The 15,773-nt window shown below is 48.2% G+C and overlaps 2 protein-coding genes across 2 annotated transcripts in view; one reads left to right on the top strand and one right to left on the bottom strand.

The window, feature by feature from the left end:
* NCAPD2 (non-SMC condensin I complex subunit D2) overlaps positions 1-7,681 on the bottom strand; it is a 44,903-nt gene extending 37,222 nt beyond the window's left edge. The window contains exons 1-4 of the mRNA XM_015420729.1: positions 7,537-7,681; positions 4,774-4,849; positions 2,148-2,206; positions 1,513-1,694 (exon numbers count right to left, since the gene is read on the bottom strand). Of these exons, the coding sequence (XP_015276215.1) occupies positions 1,513-1,694; positions 2,148-2,206; positions 4,774-4,849; positions 7,537-7,681 (462 nt within the window). The remainder of the gene's footprint in view (positions 1-1,512; positions 1,695-2,147; positions 2,207-4,773; positions 4,850-7,536) is intronic.
* A 534-nt stretch (positions 7,682-8,215) lies between these two features.
* MRPL51 (mitochondrial ribosomal protein L51) lies at positions 8,216-15,706 on the top strand. Its single transcript, XM_015420737.1, has 3 exons — positions 8,216-8,400; positions 13,345-13,452; positions 15,177-15,706. Exons 1-3 carry the CDS (start codon positions 8,310-8,312, stop codon positions 15,371-15,373), a joined length of 396 nt encoding a protein of 131 aa, XP_015276223.1. The 5' UTR covers positions 8,216-8,309; the 3' UTR covers positions 15,374-15,706.
* Positions 15,707-15,773: the final 67 nt, after the last annotated feature.

Here is a 15,773-nt window from a genome sequence, read left to right as displayed (position 1 = left end):
TCAAGGTTCTCTAAGACAGTCCAGGAAGCTAGCTTTCAATACTTTATCTATTTAGAATTTGATAGCGACTTCTGACTGCTGCATACTATAAACATTCCTAGTAGGCAAAAGCCACGTGAGTCAAATTCATGTACAGCGAAGGCCACACAGTCCTGAGGCTTCCTGGAGAGTTGGCAACCCCTCCGATTTGGGCCCGTTTGTGTTCCCTAGCCTCCATTTGCCCCTGGTGACGTGCTGAGCAGGGAGGACTAAGTGGACAAGGCACTCAAAAAAGGTTTTAACTATGTACAAGTTAAGCGCAGAAAATAAACAAGAGCACATTAACACAACCTGGGCAGAAAATAAATACGATGTAAAACGCCATTCCTCTGTCCTCCACACACTCTCACTATCTCTGGAGGTTGTGGAGAAACCCCAGCCCTTCACAGGACTGGTCACTGGTACTGTTGCCCTCCTGGCTGTCCACCACCGTTTATAGTGGCCTGGATGCCCTGGAGTTTGAGGCAACAGGAGCCCCCACCTGTCTACTCCCTTGCAGCTGCCGTCCACGCTGAGCCAAAGGCTGAAGACTGCACTCCCCCCGCAGGGCCAAAGCCTTTATCCCCCTAGGTCCACCCCTGGGGCGTGTCCATATTTCCCCGCCCTTTTCCCCTAGAGCTTCTGGGAAATGTAGGCAGGCAAATGAGGCAGTCCCATCAACCTGATGAGGGTTATCCCTGCAGGCCCTTGTCTGGAACTACAGGCCACTTACCCTTATGGGGAACCATTTTAAACACCAGGTACAGACGGCCTCCGTCTAACACACCCAGGTAAATGCCATTTCGTCACGGGCACCAAGAAAGCTGTTGGTTGGCGCCATGGCATCCAGGGACACCACGTTGGGGACCTCCGTTCTAGAGGAATGCCAGGTTGCATTACAAATGCAGCTTTCAGAAAACAAAGCTTTTGGTTGTTGTTTTTAAAGGGTATTTTGTGTGTGTACGTGTGCGTGCCTAGAAGTCATGGTTGACTTCTGGTGACCCCTAGTGAGGCTTGGACATTTCAGAGAGGTGGCTTGCTATTGCCTGCCTCTGTGTCCCAGATCCGGTATTCCTTGGAGGTTTCCGAGATTGGGCTTGCCTGGCCTATCCAGGCCAGGGCCTGAAAACAAAGCTTTTGTTAATAAGAGACTTCCCCTAATAACCAGCAGGAACTGGAAGGAAAGCTATGGTATAGTGCTGTCACATGAGGGACAATCTGGCCAATCAGAGGCCACAAAGAGTGAAATCAGGTCTATAGCACCTCCCCTAACCAGTAGTCCTTGTGCCTTCGCTGTAGAGCTCACTCTGCGGCCCGCGACACTCATAGGATAATGCACAGAAATCAATGGGCTTAGATGGGTATAACTCTGCTTAGGACAGCACTGTTAGTTTTCTTATACAGACCCCAAAACTGGCATTAACTTGATCTTTGGGTACCCGAGATGGACTTCAGGGAAAAAGGCCACATCAGTTACGGATTTCAGCCTTCTACCTTTTTCTTGGAATCCAGCCCCACCAGGCCGCTCCTGCTGGCCTCTGTTTCGAAAGCCTCCACGAGCCGCACAAGCACATAGCAGTTCATCTTGAGAGCGTTGCAGTGAAGAGTGCGGAGTGAGGGTGTCAGGTCGGCACTGTCCAAGATGGCTGTCAGGGCGTTGGAGTGACTGGACACCACTGGAGAAGAGAAGGGGACAACATACCGTTCCCTAGCATGTTATCACAGCCTTTACGGGGTTCTTCAGAGGCAAACTCTGCGCCACTTTCAGATTACCAAAGACTTGTGCTCATGATGCCCCACCAGCCATAGGTCTGGCCACACACAGCAAACTGTTACCTGGACGCTTTAGGCTTGCCCTGTACCCGTATCCCTGGTCTGCCAGATGGCCCGCTTTGCAAAGAAGCAGACAGCCCCTCTGGAGCAGAGGCTGCAAGGAACGGGAGATAATGTCGGTCTGCCCTTACAGTGAACATGCAGTGCTTTGCATTGCCCACCAAGATTACAGACCTGTATGAAGGGAACAGGTTGCTGGAGCAGCCTGCCGGTGGAGTCACAATTGCCTTGATATCATCATGAAGCAGTAAGAAACAAAAGGAGAAATGATCATTCTGAAGGGGGGACTAACTCACCTTTCCGCATCAATTCCAGGGCATCCTCCTTAACGGAAGCTTCCACGCTCCTGAAGTGGCTGTAGGGAAGATAAAGACGTATGGGACAAGTGCGATCCAGCCCTACAGTTAGAATGGCCCAATCTTCAAAGACTGCATACATGTGTGTGGAGAAGGGGGTTTGTTTTTAAGACATTGAGGTATCGAGGTGGTCAACAAGATCAAATATTTAGGTGTTCTACTTTCAAATAAAAATAATACATGCGGTGGCGGTGTGAAAAGATCTATAAATTTTGGAAGGGTATTAAGCAGTTAATAACAGAGATTATGGGCATTGAATTGCAGCTAGTACCAGAAATCTATTTACTTAATATAATACCAGATGGATATAGGCATGATGAACTGTGTATTTTGTCATATATCCTAACTGCAGCCAGGATATTGGTTGCCAAGTGTTGGAAATCTGAAAACCTACCTGCTAGAGAGGAGTTGATTATAAAAATCTGTGATGTGGCAGAAATGGACAAGTTGAACATGATTCTTTCAGGTAAAGAGGATAGGTAAAGGTAAAGGTCTCCCTTGCTCGAAAGCCAGTCGAATCCGACTCTAGGGTTGCGGTGCTCATCTCCGTTTCAAAGCCGAAGAGCCAGCGCTGTCTGAAGACGTTTCCGTGGTCATGTGGCCGGCATGACTAAACACCAAGGCGCACGGAACGCTGTTACCTTCCCACCGAAGTGGTACCTATTTATCTACTTGCAATTTCTTGCTTTCGAACTGCTAGGTTGACAGGAGCTGGAACTAGAGACGGGAGCTCACCCCGTCTTGCGGCACCCGGGTCTTGAACTGCTGAACTACTGACCTTCCACAGCCTGCAGTTCAGCGTCTTAACCACTTGAGCCACCGCAGCTTTTCAAATAAGATGGTTTAGAGTTAATAAATGGTTGGGAGAAAATGTGTAACTCCATAAATATATTTCATACACAAAATATTGTTACTGTTCTATATGGTTTTTATTTTTATGTTTACTTTCTTTTTGAGGTTTTGTAATGGAAAATCATAAATAAATTTGTTAAAAAACCACAACTGAGTAAATTAATATGGGGAATTTTAGAAGATCCCCACAGCACCTGGGAGGAGTACCCATTTAGTTGGTATTGAAATGTCAACGCAAGGGGTGTCAACAGAATTAACTGCCATAGAAAACGATGGATCATGTGCCACTGGATTTGAGGAAAAGGATGAGTGGTCAAACAGGCACACCAATTTCTATACTTGGAAAATTTTTACACCAGGGAACCTGCTCGAGATGGCTTACAAAGCACAATAAAAACATAAAATATTAAAATTATCAAGTTAGATCAGTTTTTTTAAAAAAAAGTATTAAAAAACATGAAAAGAACTCAAATTCAGCAACTACTTTAAAAAAGGGGGGGGGAAGGGGGGGAAGTATGAAATAGAAGCAAGTATATAACAAGAGTGGTGGCAGACCTACATTTAAGTTTTATAAAAGGTTTCCAAATATCTAAAACATAAGTCCACATGCAGTTGTCATCTGCATGCCATGTGTCCATAAAGTCCTAAGGTCCTCAATTCACTGATTCACAGGAAGTGGGCATTATTTACCTTTCCAGTGTTGTAATACAAGTCTTTTAGTTGCAGTAAGGACACGGAGGATGCATTTTCATTGACTGTTGGTTAGCTTCCAAGAGATGGACAAATAGTTTAAAAGTAAACTAGGGATGGGCATGAATGGCATATTTGCAGTTCAATTTGTGGCTGAACCACAAACCCATACGAACCAGGAGGGTGGTTTGCAAACCAACTTGGTTTGTGAGCCATTTAAACAAAACAGCTGAGCGGCGGGGAGCTCCCCTTGAAGAACAGAAAGCAGGTTTAAACCCCTGCTTTCTGCTCTTCATGAACCGCCATCAAATGTTCGTGGTAGTTTTTCAGTTTGCAGTCATTGCTTCATGAACCACAAATAACCCAAAATCCATGATGAACTTTAGTTGTTAGGCCAGTTTGTGCTCATTACTATACATAATCATCCATCCCCGCCAAATCAGTGAACATTCTAATAAAAATTGATATAAACAATACTTCCTATAGTGTTGCAAGAGTGTGTCTGATTATACACAAGTCAAAGTTCGAGTCCAGTGGCACCTTTGACCCACAAGATTTTAATTTATTCAAGACCAGCTTAGTTGGTCTTAAAGGTGTCACTGGACTCGAACTTTCTTCTGACGCTTCAGACCAACATGGTCTGAACTTTCTTCTGACGCTTCAGATTTTCTTGTGAGCTTTCTCTTAAGGAGAAAGTACAGGACACAAACCTCCAAATGAATTAAATATTTGCATCTGAAACACCTGAAGGGGGAGGCTGTTAGTCTCACAGCGGCTGCCTACACACACCAAGCTCTCTTACTGCTACAAAGAGGAAGCAGTTCCGTAGTACTGCTTGATCTCATCGTCCAGCCATTTAAAACGCCTCACTGAGAAGATTTTCTACCCTTCCACGTCCTCTGCAAAGCCTTTGTACTTCCATCAATATCAGAAAAAGCCAGAGGCCTTTTGCCCAACTAACCCCCACCCCTCATATCAGAAACCTCCCATGGTATTAACCACTCAACTAAGTGTATAAACTCACTGTAGGATGCTGTACAAGGTATCAAAGTGCTGTAGGATGGCAAGAGCTCCTTGGGTGCGGAATCCTGCCTGGAATCCTGCCAGGGGAGAGAAAAGAGATCATTTATGACACCAGTCACCTTCCAGAAGGCCAAGCCTGTCCACAGGTAACGAAGCCCTTGTATTAATGCAAAACTGGCCTACTGAAAACTTCAGGTAGGACAGAAGGCAGCAGTGTCATATGGATTAACAATGAACGAACATATACTTTTCTGGATGTCTAATATTGGATAAATTGCTAAACAACAGGCTTCACTGCATGGATGTTTTGCAGATTACGCAGAGACAAACTCAAGATCACCATCTCAGCTCACCCTCACATTGAAGGTTTCCAACAGCCTGGGGGAAAACAAATCTCCTACCCTTTAAATAAAGGTTTCATGCTACATTATTTACCAGGCAATGTTATTTATCTGCATACCAGGAAAAGCTTTGCTGTCCAACTGTACACATTAGGTGCCTATTCAAGGGTCAGAGACAAGAAGACAAAGAGCTGCACCAGTCAGAGGAGATGGGAAAAAAGGCCAAGACCGATTGTGCACAATCAGATGGAGGCGTGGCTGTTTGCCCCAGAACAAAGTAACGTGCGGCAGCCCAATCAGACGTCCTGTCGAGGTCCTGTAGCTGGGCGTTAGGTGCCGATCAGACGGCTAGTCTGCAGTGCGGCAAAGAAGCAGCACAGCGCGTTCACACCGGCAATTGCGCCGCGCCGCTTCTGTGGCAAATGGGTTTTTTTGTTTGTCTCACCGAAGTTTGTGCATGATCGTTTGTGCGCATCCTGTGGGGACTTGATCAGATGCCCGCCCTTGCCCCGCGTTTTCCGGAAACCAGTACATCGTAAGTACTAGTTTTTTTACTCCACAACTTCGTCGGGAAGCCACGGGTTAGCCACGGGAGCACTACGCTTCCCAGATGTAGCGGTGTGATAGTGCCCGGAAAATCCACCTACCATCCATATCTTTAGCGTGGCAAATGCTCCGTGTGAACAGGGCCCCAGTTAGTTAAATTTCCAAAAATTCCCTACATGTTTTGCCAACAGGCTTTTGTCAGGGGAGTCTGTTCATCTTGCAGTAGTTCTTCAAAACAAGTAAATGATCAAACGATTGTAAAAGACTGATCTTTTACTCTTTTTGAAGAACTACTGCAAGGCGAACAAATTCCCGACAAAGCCTGTTGGCGAAACACATAGGGAATTTTTGGAAATTTAACTAAGTAATAAAACATAGTTTTTAACCTGATTGTGCACCATCGGTCTTGGCCTTATTTTTTTAATCACATGCAAGGGACAGGACATTTTCTTCACCAGTTTGTTCACAATCCTACCCACAACCCACACTCTAAGATCCAGTACCTTATGGGCTAATCACAGGATCATGCCATGCTTTGAACACACCAGTAGCACTACGCAAATGCTATTATGTCACATTATTATGGCTAAATGGAGTCATTTTATTCAGAGGCAATTTGCTACAAGCATAGGGTTGCCAGCTAAGGGTTGGAAAATACCTGGAGACTTGGGGGGGGGGGGGCGGAGCCTGAGGAGGGCTGGGTTTCTGGAGAAGAGAGAATTCAACAGGGCATTCCCTTATAAATAAAAGCCAAATGGTGGTGGCACTTCTCTATGACATTCCACATGCTCCGGAATTGGTTGGCGCCCTGGTGTGTCACTCAGTATCTGTCCCTATCCACTGGCTGCATTGCTTGAGTCTCGCCTCCAACATTCTAAACAGTTTGCTGTTCCTCTCCCCGCCATAGCCAGTCAGAACACAGAGGTTATTTGCATATGCAGCCTCATTGGCCTTTGCCTCGGAACACAGAGGTTATTTGCATATGTGACTTGATTGGATTTTGCCTCTAACATTCTAAACAGTTTGCTGTTCTGAGGTAAAATGTGTCCACTTTCCAGGTGAGGGCTGGAGATCACTCAGAATTACAACTGCTTTCCAGATGGCAGAGATCAGTTCCCCTGAAGAAAATGGTGGGCTCTGTATCCTTATATGCTGCTGAGGTGGCCCCCGTATGACAGCCAATGTGACGCAGCAGTCAGGGCTTCAGAGCAGGGGAGAGGCTGCAGGTGTGTAGGGGGTGAAAAGCTGAAGGGACCTTGGACAGGTACAAAGCCATAGACTCCACCCTCCAAACCAACTATTCCCTTCTGGGGAACCATTGTTGCCAGTCTCCAGGTGAGGGCTGGAGATCACTCAAAATTACAACTGTTCTTTAGGTAGCAGAGATCAGTTCCTCTGGAGAAAATGGTGGACTCAGTGTCATTATACCCTGCTGAGGTCGCCACAGCAAATTGACACTGAGTGTCCAAGGCCGGGGCACCCGCCCAGAGTATCTTTCTAGAGGCCGTTGTATTTATTTCCACAACAGGCCTTTTTCCTAGTAATGTCATAAAGCCCACCTTCCAAAGCAGCCATTTACTCTAGGTGAATCGATCTCTGAATTGTAATCCCAGAACTCCAGCCACCACCTGGAGGTTGGCAACCCTATGCAAGCACCAGCCATCTTGGGCCTCTTGATGGTATTTTCAAAGGCTACAAGTTGGCAGCTGTTGGAGAAAAAAAATCTAGATACCTAGACTAAAGTGCAACAAGACAATCTTATGCCCCCCTCCTCCAGCCACCTTCTCTGAGAATGTTTTGTTTGCTCCAGCAACATCCTTTGTGTCTTCGCAAGAAGTCTTCCCGCCTTCGTCCCCCCCCCTCCTTTTCCCACAGACCTGCCAGCTGTCCCCGGAGTTCCTTGACTGGCAGCACCTCCTGCACGGCGTACTGCGAGGGCCCATCACTGCGTAGCAAATCGTCAGCAGACAGCGGCAAATGGAACTCCCAAGCGGGAACAGCCTCCGAGGACAACTCAGCCATACCTACCTCCGCGACCGGAAGCAGACTGACGCTCAAAAATCCCGCGCCACAGATCCCCATCACAAGCACTAGCCTATCACAGCTCTCAGAACACGATGCGGGCCAATCACCCTCCAGACCTCTCTTTTCTTGATTGGTCGTTCAGAAAAAGGGGCAAGACGGGCGGAACAGCCGAAACGAGCCAAAACAGCCAGTTTGTCTCTTTCTGTGGCGCGCGCCAGCCGCGAGGAAGAAGGCGGGGCAACCATTTCGAATTCTGGCCGCTTAGCCAATCAGATTCCTAAATTAGAACTTATCAGCCAATGGCGGTTCAGGAGACAATATTCTTCAACGGCTGAAGTTTAAATTTCTAGAACAAACGGCGATGCTGAAAAAGAGATAGCATAGCAGTTTAAAAATTCCGGAGAGTGGATTATGCGAGTCGAAGTTTGCCGGCGCCACTCTCAGCCACACGGATCGGTAAAAAAATTCCTTATCGACACTTCCGGTCTCGAATTGAACTGGTTTCCGCTCTTGTTGCTTCTTAATGCGATGTTCATAGTGTGGTGCATTCCGGGAAAAATCCAATATGGCGGAACCCGTTTAGTAAGCGTGCGGTTCCTTGAGGGCGACAAATATTGCGGGCTCGATGGCGTCGTCGTGGCTGTTCCTAACGGCCGCAAGGGGCTTGTTAAGCCGCAGCTTCTTCTCTCCCCAGGCTTGTAGGCTGTCCAGTACTGGTGAGTCAAGATACAGCGCCCGAGCAATGATTAGGAGGCTGTCGCATGTAGATGATGTCACGGCCGTCGCCTGACCTTGTTTCGTTTGCGGTCAACTGATTGGGGAGAGGAAAGCATAGTTTTGCTTGACCTTCCCAAATCTCTCGATGTTTGATTAAAGCAAGTCACACTAGTTAAAGTCAGTGTGGTGTAATAGTTTAGGGTTGCTAGGCTCCAGATGGGACCTGGGGATCCCCTGGAATCATAGGTCATCTCCAGACTACAGAGATCAGTTCTTCTGGAGAATATGGCTGCTTTGGATAGTGGACTTAATGGCATTGTGCCCCACCGAGGTCCCTGTCCTCCCTAGGCTCCACTCCCAAATCACCAGGAGTTTTCCAGCTTGGAACTGGCAACCCAATCCCCCCCCCCCATCCCCTGCTGGTGGCTAGGGGGGAACCTGGCAACCCTAGCTAGGATCTAGGAGACCTAACCTCCTATTTGCCTAACCTTCTTCTCAGGGTTGTTGTTAGGGTAAAATTGGGAGACAGAGGAGCAACCTGAGTTGAAGGGTGGTGTGTGCACATTAAGTACTGTCAAGTCACTGGGGACCCTATGAATTAACACTCTCCAAAACATCCTATTGTTAACAGCCTTGCTCAGGCCTTCCAGACGGAGGGCTGTGGCTATATAGAGACAATCCATCTCATGTTGGGGCTTCCTCTTTTCCTGCTGCCTTCAACTTGTCCTACTATTATTTGCCAGTGACTCTTTCCTTCTCCTATGCCCAAAGTGCAATAGCCACAATTTTGTCAATTTAGCCCCTAGGGAGAGGTCAGGCTTGATTTGATCAAGAACCCACTTATTTGTCTTTTTGGTAGTCCACGGTATCTGTAAAACTTCTAACACCACATTCTGAATGAATCAACTTTCTTCATTGATTTTCACATCCATACATAATGAAGGCATGAATTAATTTGACCTTGGTCACCAGTGACACATCCTCTTACACTTAAGAATATTTTCTAGCTTTGCTAGCTTATTTATTTATATATTTGATTTATATCCTGCCCTCCTCGAAAGTGGACTCAGGGTGGGCCACGACAGGTAAAAACAATATTAAGGCTGAGGTCACACGGAGCATTAGCCACTCTACAGAGACGGAAGATAGGGGGATTTTCCGGGTGCGATCACAGCGCCACATCTGGGAAGCGTAGAGCTGTGGTGAACCCGAGGCTTCCCGACGAAGATGCGGGGTAAAAAACTAGTGCCTCTGAGGTACTAGTTTCCGGAAACCGCAGGGCAAGGGCGGGCGCCTGATCGCGTTTCCGGTGGTAGATCGTGGCATCCGGCGCCCGCCCATGTCCCATCGCTAAAAGGTTTTTCCCCCCAAGTCTCCATGGGATGCGCACAAGCACCCAACTGCGCATGCGCACACTTCGTTTAAAAGCAAACAACACAGCCCCCTCCTCTTTTCCGTACCCCCCCCCCACTCCTGGCTCGGCCTGCTCGAAGGGAACTCTCTGCACCGGGCGGCAGAGGGGGAGGTGCAGGGGGGCATGGCGGGAGGGCGGCCCGGCTGAAGCTTCTCCTGGAGGGGACCGGACAGAGGACACAGTTTGCATTCCTCTGCAGCCCTGGAAGGGGTTAAACCCGCAGAGCCTTTTGCTAGAGAGGCCGCTTTGACAACCAACATGCCCCCCCCCCCCCCGCATTTTCCTGTCCGTGTGATCGGGGCCTAAAATATGAAGTTTAAATCCAGTTCAAAACCAATTCAGAATAAGATGGCAGGCTGGTTTGTGGTAGTCCAGAGTGCCTTCTGTGTGAGTGCCGGCTAAATGTTCAATAAGGCATCCAATTCACCAGAAGATGCTGTGCAGATCTTTTTAGCATCATAGGGCCATTAAATAGGGCAGTATGAGCATAAGAGGCTGAGATGGTTGGATGTCTGCTGTAGCAGCTGAAGGCCTGGCGGGACAGCTCTGTTTTACAGGCCCTATAGAATTGTAATAGATCCCACAGGGCCCTGATCTCAGGTGGGAGTAAGTTCCACCAGTCTGGTCAAGGCTAGGTGGATGTCTTTTGGGCTGGGGACTACCAGAAGGTGTTGATCTGCAGACTGCAAGGATCTCTGGGGCACACATGAAGAGAGACAGTCCCGTAGGTATGCTGGTCCCTGGCCTCATAGAGCTTTGAAGGTTAATACCAAAACCTTGAACCAGATCTGGTACTCATTTGGCAGCCTATGCAATTGGCGCAGTGCTGGCTGAATATGTCGCAGACGTTGCAGTCAACAGGTGCGCTGCCGTATTTTGCACTAGCTGCAGTTTCTAGGTCAGATTCAAGGGCAGCCCTGTGTAGAGCAAGTCACAGTAATCCAGCCTGGAAGTGACCATTGCATGGGTCACTGTAGCGAAGTCCCGGGAGGAGAGATAGGGAACCAGTTGCCTGACCAGCCGAAGATGCTAAAAGGCTGATCTGGCACTGTTGGTGACCTGGGCCTCCATGGAAAATGAGGCATCCAGAATCATCCTTAGGCTTTTCACCCTCCACACTGGCATCAACAGCGCCCCCACCCAGGGCTGGAAGCTTCTTCATAGCTGCCCTTCCCAGTCTCAGTCTTCTTCTGATTTCTTGTTTGCAATCTCCCTTTTGGTTGATGATGGAGCCAAGGAACGGAAAAATTCAATTTCTCCTTCATCAATCTTAAAGTTGTGCGATTCCCCAGTAGTCATTACTTTTGTCTTCTTGATGTTCAGCTGTAATCCTCCTTTGGCATTTTCTGCTTTAACTTTCATCAAGTCTTCACTATTTTTTGTCCATAATGTGGTGTTACCCTGACCTGGATAGCCCGGGCTAGCGCGATCTTGTCAGATCTTGGCTAGTATTTGGATGGGTGACCTCCAAGGAATAGCAGGGTTGTGACGTGAAGGCAGGCAATGGCAAACCACCTCTGAATGTCTTTTGTCTTGAAAATCCTACTGGGTTGCAATAAGTCAGGTGTGACATGACGGTACTTTCCACAACTACTAATGTGGTGTCATCTGCACATCTGAAATGGTTAATGTTTTCACCAATTTTCACTCTACCTTCATCTAAATCTACTCCTTTCAGCTCGCTGCCATGAAGACTGATGTGGAGGGGGAAGGGTTTCTTTGGAATGTAGTGTCTGGGTGATGCTCCCTTATCTGTATGGTTTATGTGTATGACCTTGGTTCCTTGGTGCCTAGCTGTAACATCCTCTGGGAACCAGTGGTCTGGCGGGCCCCGCTTCTTAGCTTGATTGGCTCCCTGCCGCCTTGTGCCCTCCTTTGAACCCCGCACTTTCCCTGTTAGTCTTAACACAGATCCTGACGTTCTGCCAATACTGATCAATAAACTTCTCTTCTAAAGAAGCAAGTTGTTGATTCTGATTGTTGCAGGAGTCTGACAACTCCACCTTAACTTATGATACATTCTACTTATAGATTGAAGAGATAGGGAGATAAAATACATCCTTGTCTGAATCCTTTGCCAATTGGAAAACATTCTGTTTCGCCATATTCTGTCCTAACAGTAATCTCTTGTCTGGAGTACAGGTTGTGCATCAAAACAATCAGATGTTGTGGCATACCCATTTCTTTTAAACCATAGCTTTTCATGATCTATCCAATCAAAAGCTTTGCTGTATGAAACACATGCAGATTTTCTTTTGAAATTCTCTCATATGTTGCAGTAACCAACATAAATTTGCAATATAATCTCTAGAGCCTCTTCCTTTTCTGTATCCAGCCTGAACATCTGGCATTTTTTGTTCCATGTATGGTAACAGTCTTTGTTGTAGGATTTTGAATATCACTTTACTTGTGTGAGAAATTAATGCAACAGTTCTATAGTTGCTGCAATCTTTGCTCTCCTTTTTCAGAATTGAAATGTAAATCAACCGTTTCCAATCTATGTGCCATTGTTTTATTTGTTGGCATAGTCAGTATATAAATGCATCAAAGAGATAACGCTGTTATGTGAAGATGATGCTCCCTGTTGTACCCAGGGCCAGCCTGAGGTTTTTTTGTGCCCTAGGCGGGGCTACCTTCTGGCGCCCCCCCCGTGTGCCCAATTACGGGGTTGCCAACCTCTAGGCGGGGCCTGGAGAGAAGAAAGTCCCCGATCTGCTGTAGCTAGTGGCGGGCTCTTGGCCTGGGGGTTCAGTGCCTCTGCTGTTGGCGCGACTGGATCCTCCTCCCCTGACAGCCTCCTCTGACGGCCGGTCAGCAGGCCTGGGGAGCCACGCGCGCCGCGTGGGGAGCTGCTGGGACTGTTCTTACCTGGGTCTGGAGAGGCTGGGGGGGCAGGCGTGCTCCCCGAGTGGCGCTGGGCTTCTCCTCCGCTCTGCTTTCCAGTGGAACTCGACTGGATCCTCCTCCCCTGATGGCTGGTCAACAGGCCTGGAGAGCCATGCACGCCACTCTCTTCCCTTCCCTTCCCTGTGGTGCCCAGCACGCGGGGGCGAGGCAAAGAGCGAGGCAGGCGAAGGGGTGGCGCGTCAGCGGGGGAGGGCGCCCGGGCAGCTTGGGGAACTCTGTGTGTCTGGATCCTCCCCCGATGGCCGGTCAGCAGGCCCCGGCAGCCACTCACGCTGCTCTCTTCCCTTCCCTGTGATGCCCGGTGCCGAGGGGGCCCAGGAGGCGGAGAACGAGGTGGGTGGAGGGGTGGCGTGTCGGCGGGAGAGGGTGGCCGGGCGGCTGCAAAGGGCAGCCTTGTCTGCACAGACTGGCAGCGGCTCCCCAAGTCCTTCCCGGCGCCTTGGGCGCACCGTCACCAACCTCTGAGGCCCGCTTTTGACTCTCTTGTTGACAGGGCACTAGTTCTTAGATAAGGGCTTTTGGATTATGAAGTTCCTTCCCTCTGAATGCAAGAGGAAAGGCCCTCAGATGTGGAGTTTTCCAATCAATCATTTTCTAATTCTCGCTTTTCCCTTTCCCCCAGGTAATCCGTACCCATTCCGCGTGAAGGAGCCTCCCAAGCCCAAACCAGTTGATCGATGGACAGAAAAACGAGCCCTGTTTGGGGTCTATGACAACATTGGAATTTTGGGTAAGTATAAGAAAGACAAAGAATTTCAATGGATGAAAGAAATTATGCTTTTGGCAGTAAACGGGATCAGCAGGTTAAAGCTTTTGTGCAGTAAACTGGAAACGTTTTCACTGGTCCCATTAAAATAGTGCTACAGTGAGGTGTTATTCTGAAGGCTGGGCGTGCAGGTTGTGGGTGATGATAGTGACAGTTTAATTTGGACGAGCTAGATTTTATTTATTACATTTTTATCCTGTCCTTCCTCCACGGAGCTCAGGGTGATAGACTCCAGTTTAATCTCACAACATCCCTGTGAGATAGGTCAGGCTGGGGGAGAGTGATCGGTCCAAGGTTACCCAGTATGGATTTTTTTTTTTTTTTTGGCAAGCAGGATTTGATCTTGTGTCTTCTCGTCAGATCTTGGAAGCTAAGCAGGGTCAGCCCTGGTTAGCTCTTGGGGGAGCGCACCAAGGAAGGCCAGGATCACTACACAGAGGCAGGCAATGGCAAACCACTTCTGTTTTGTCTCTTGCCTTGAAAACCCGACAGGGTTGCTATCGGGCGGCTGTGACTTGATGGCACGTTGCACCACCACTTTCCGGGCCTAGTCCAGCGCTCTGTCGGTTCCACCATACTATCTTTTCTGGAATTAAGTGAACTCAAAAGCAGCAGGGTACCTGAACACGTCAGTGTTGTCTTCTCTGCCGTTTTCACCGTTTCTGCTTGTATCAATAAGTTTGATGCGATGGCACTGGCATTTTTAAAGTCAACTAGTCTGACACTTTAAACACTGTACTAGGTGTTGTGCTCCTGAGGGATGGTAAGGGTGGCTTGAAGGGAACATTCTGCATCAGCTGCTATCATATTTATTTATTTAATTCCTGTCCTGCCTTTCTCCTCAGTGTAGACCCAAAGCAGCACATGCCGTGCTCCTGTCTTCCATTTTATTCCCACAACAACCACCTCGTGGGGATGGGTTAGACTGAGATTGTGTAACTGGCCCAGGGTCATAGAGTCATAGAGTCGGAAGGTACCTCCAAGGTCATCTAGTCCAACCCCCTGCACAATGCAGGAAATTCACAAATACCTCCCCCCCACACCAGTGATCCCTGTTCCACACCCAGAAAATGACAACAAACCCCTACAAGATCCCCAGGCAAACTGGCCTGGAGAAAAATTGCTTCCTGACCCCAAGTGGTGATCAGCATTTCCCTGGGCGTGTAAGAAAGGGTCACGAGAACTAAGCACTGACGCAACCTTTCCTGCAGCCTCCCTCTCATGACATGCCTAAGTTCACAGAATCAGCATTGCTGTCATATGGCCCATCTAGACTCTGTTTGTAAACCTCCAGAGAAGGAGAGCCCACCACCTCCCGAGGAAGCCTGTTCCACTGAGGAACCTTTTTTTTTACTGTCAGAAAGTTCTTCCTAATGTTTAGCCGAAAACTCTTGATTTAATTTCAACCTGTTGGTTCTGGTCCGACCTTCTGGGGCAACAGAAAACAACTCCACACCATCCTCCGTATGACATCCCAGTCAGCTGCTGTGGCAGAGTGAGGATCTGAACCTGGGTCTCCCAGATCCGAATCCAGCACTCTGACCGTTACCCCTAACTGGGCAAAGAAAGAAAGGAGTTGAATCAACAGCACATTTGTTTACCAGTTGTAGACCCTGGTGAAAGTGATGGACTCCAAAACTAACCTTTCTCCCCTCTGCCTGATGACCTCCCCCCCCCCTTCCTCTTAGGAAACTTCCAGGCTCACCCCAAGGACCTGATCAGAGGCCCTGTATGGTTACGTGGCTGGCGGGGTAATGAACTGCAGAGATGCATCCGTAAGAAGAAAATCGTGGGTGACCGGATGTTCGTAGAGGATTATAAGAACCTGAACAAACGGATAAGGTTTTTGTACAGACGCTTGAACCGAACCGGGAAGCACCGCTAAGAATGCCCCACAAGGAGTGATGGATCTGTGAAAGTATTCCAGTTATTTTAACCTGTGAGTTTCCTGGTGACATTCCTCACTGTCCATCGACTTCTGTTTCTTCCGCCAGTGTACTCCTGCGTAGCCCACCTACTGCCCTAAAATGCCATTTGTGAATGTTGTTATATGAAATGTACAAATATAGCAGTTTTCAGACTGGCTTCTTCTGCAGAATGGGGAGGGTCTTGATTCCCATCTTTTATTGCATCTTGGTCACGCAGGGGGTGCTTCCTTTCCTATTGCATTGCATATTCTGTTCCCAGTGCAGAAGCCACCAACTGGATGAAATCATGCCCAGGATCCTTGTTTTTGTACAGTGTCCCTGGGTGTTATGCTGCTTTGGCATCAAAAAATACTACTT

Source organism: Gekko japonicus, unplaced genomic scaffold, assembly GCF_001447785.1.
Source record: "Gekko japonicus isolate JY-2015 unplaced genomic scaffold, Gekko_japonicus_V1.1 scaffold1516, whole genome shotgun sequence".
In the NCBI taxonomy this organism is placed as follows: domain Eukaryota; kingdom Metazoa; phylum Chordata; class Lepidosauria; order Squamata; family Gekkonidae; genus Gekko; species Gekko japonicus.
This window is presented reverse-complemented; position numbering and strand designations above follow the sequence as displayed.

Bases quoted from the DNA above. Each gene is read 5' to 3' on its own strand.
- MRPL51 (XM_015420737.1), top strand. From the start codon at position 8,310: ATGGCGTCGTCGTGGCTGTTCCTAACGGCCGCAAGGGGCTTGTTAAGC. The intron at 8,401-13,344 runs GTGAGTCAAGAT...CCTTTCCCCCAG, and splicing joins TTGTAGGCTGTCCAGTACTG to GTAATCCGTACCCATTCCGC. The intron at 13,453-15,176 runs GTAAGTATAAGA...CCTTCCTCTTAG, and splicing joins TGACAACATTGGAATTTTGG to GAAACTTCCAGGCTCACCCC.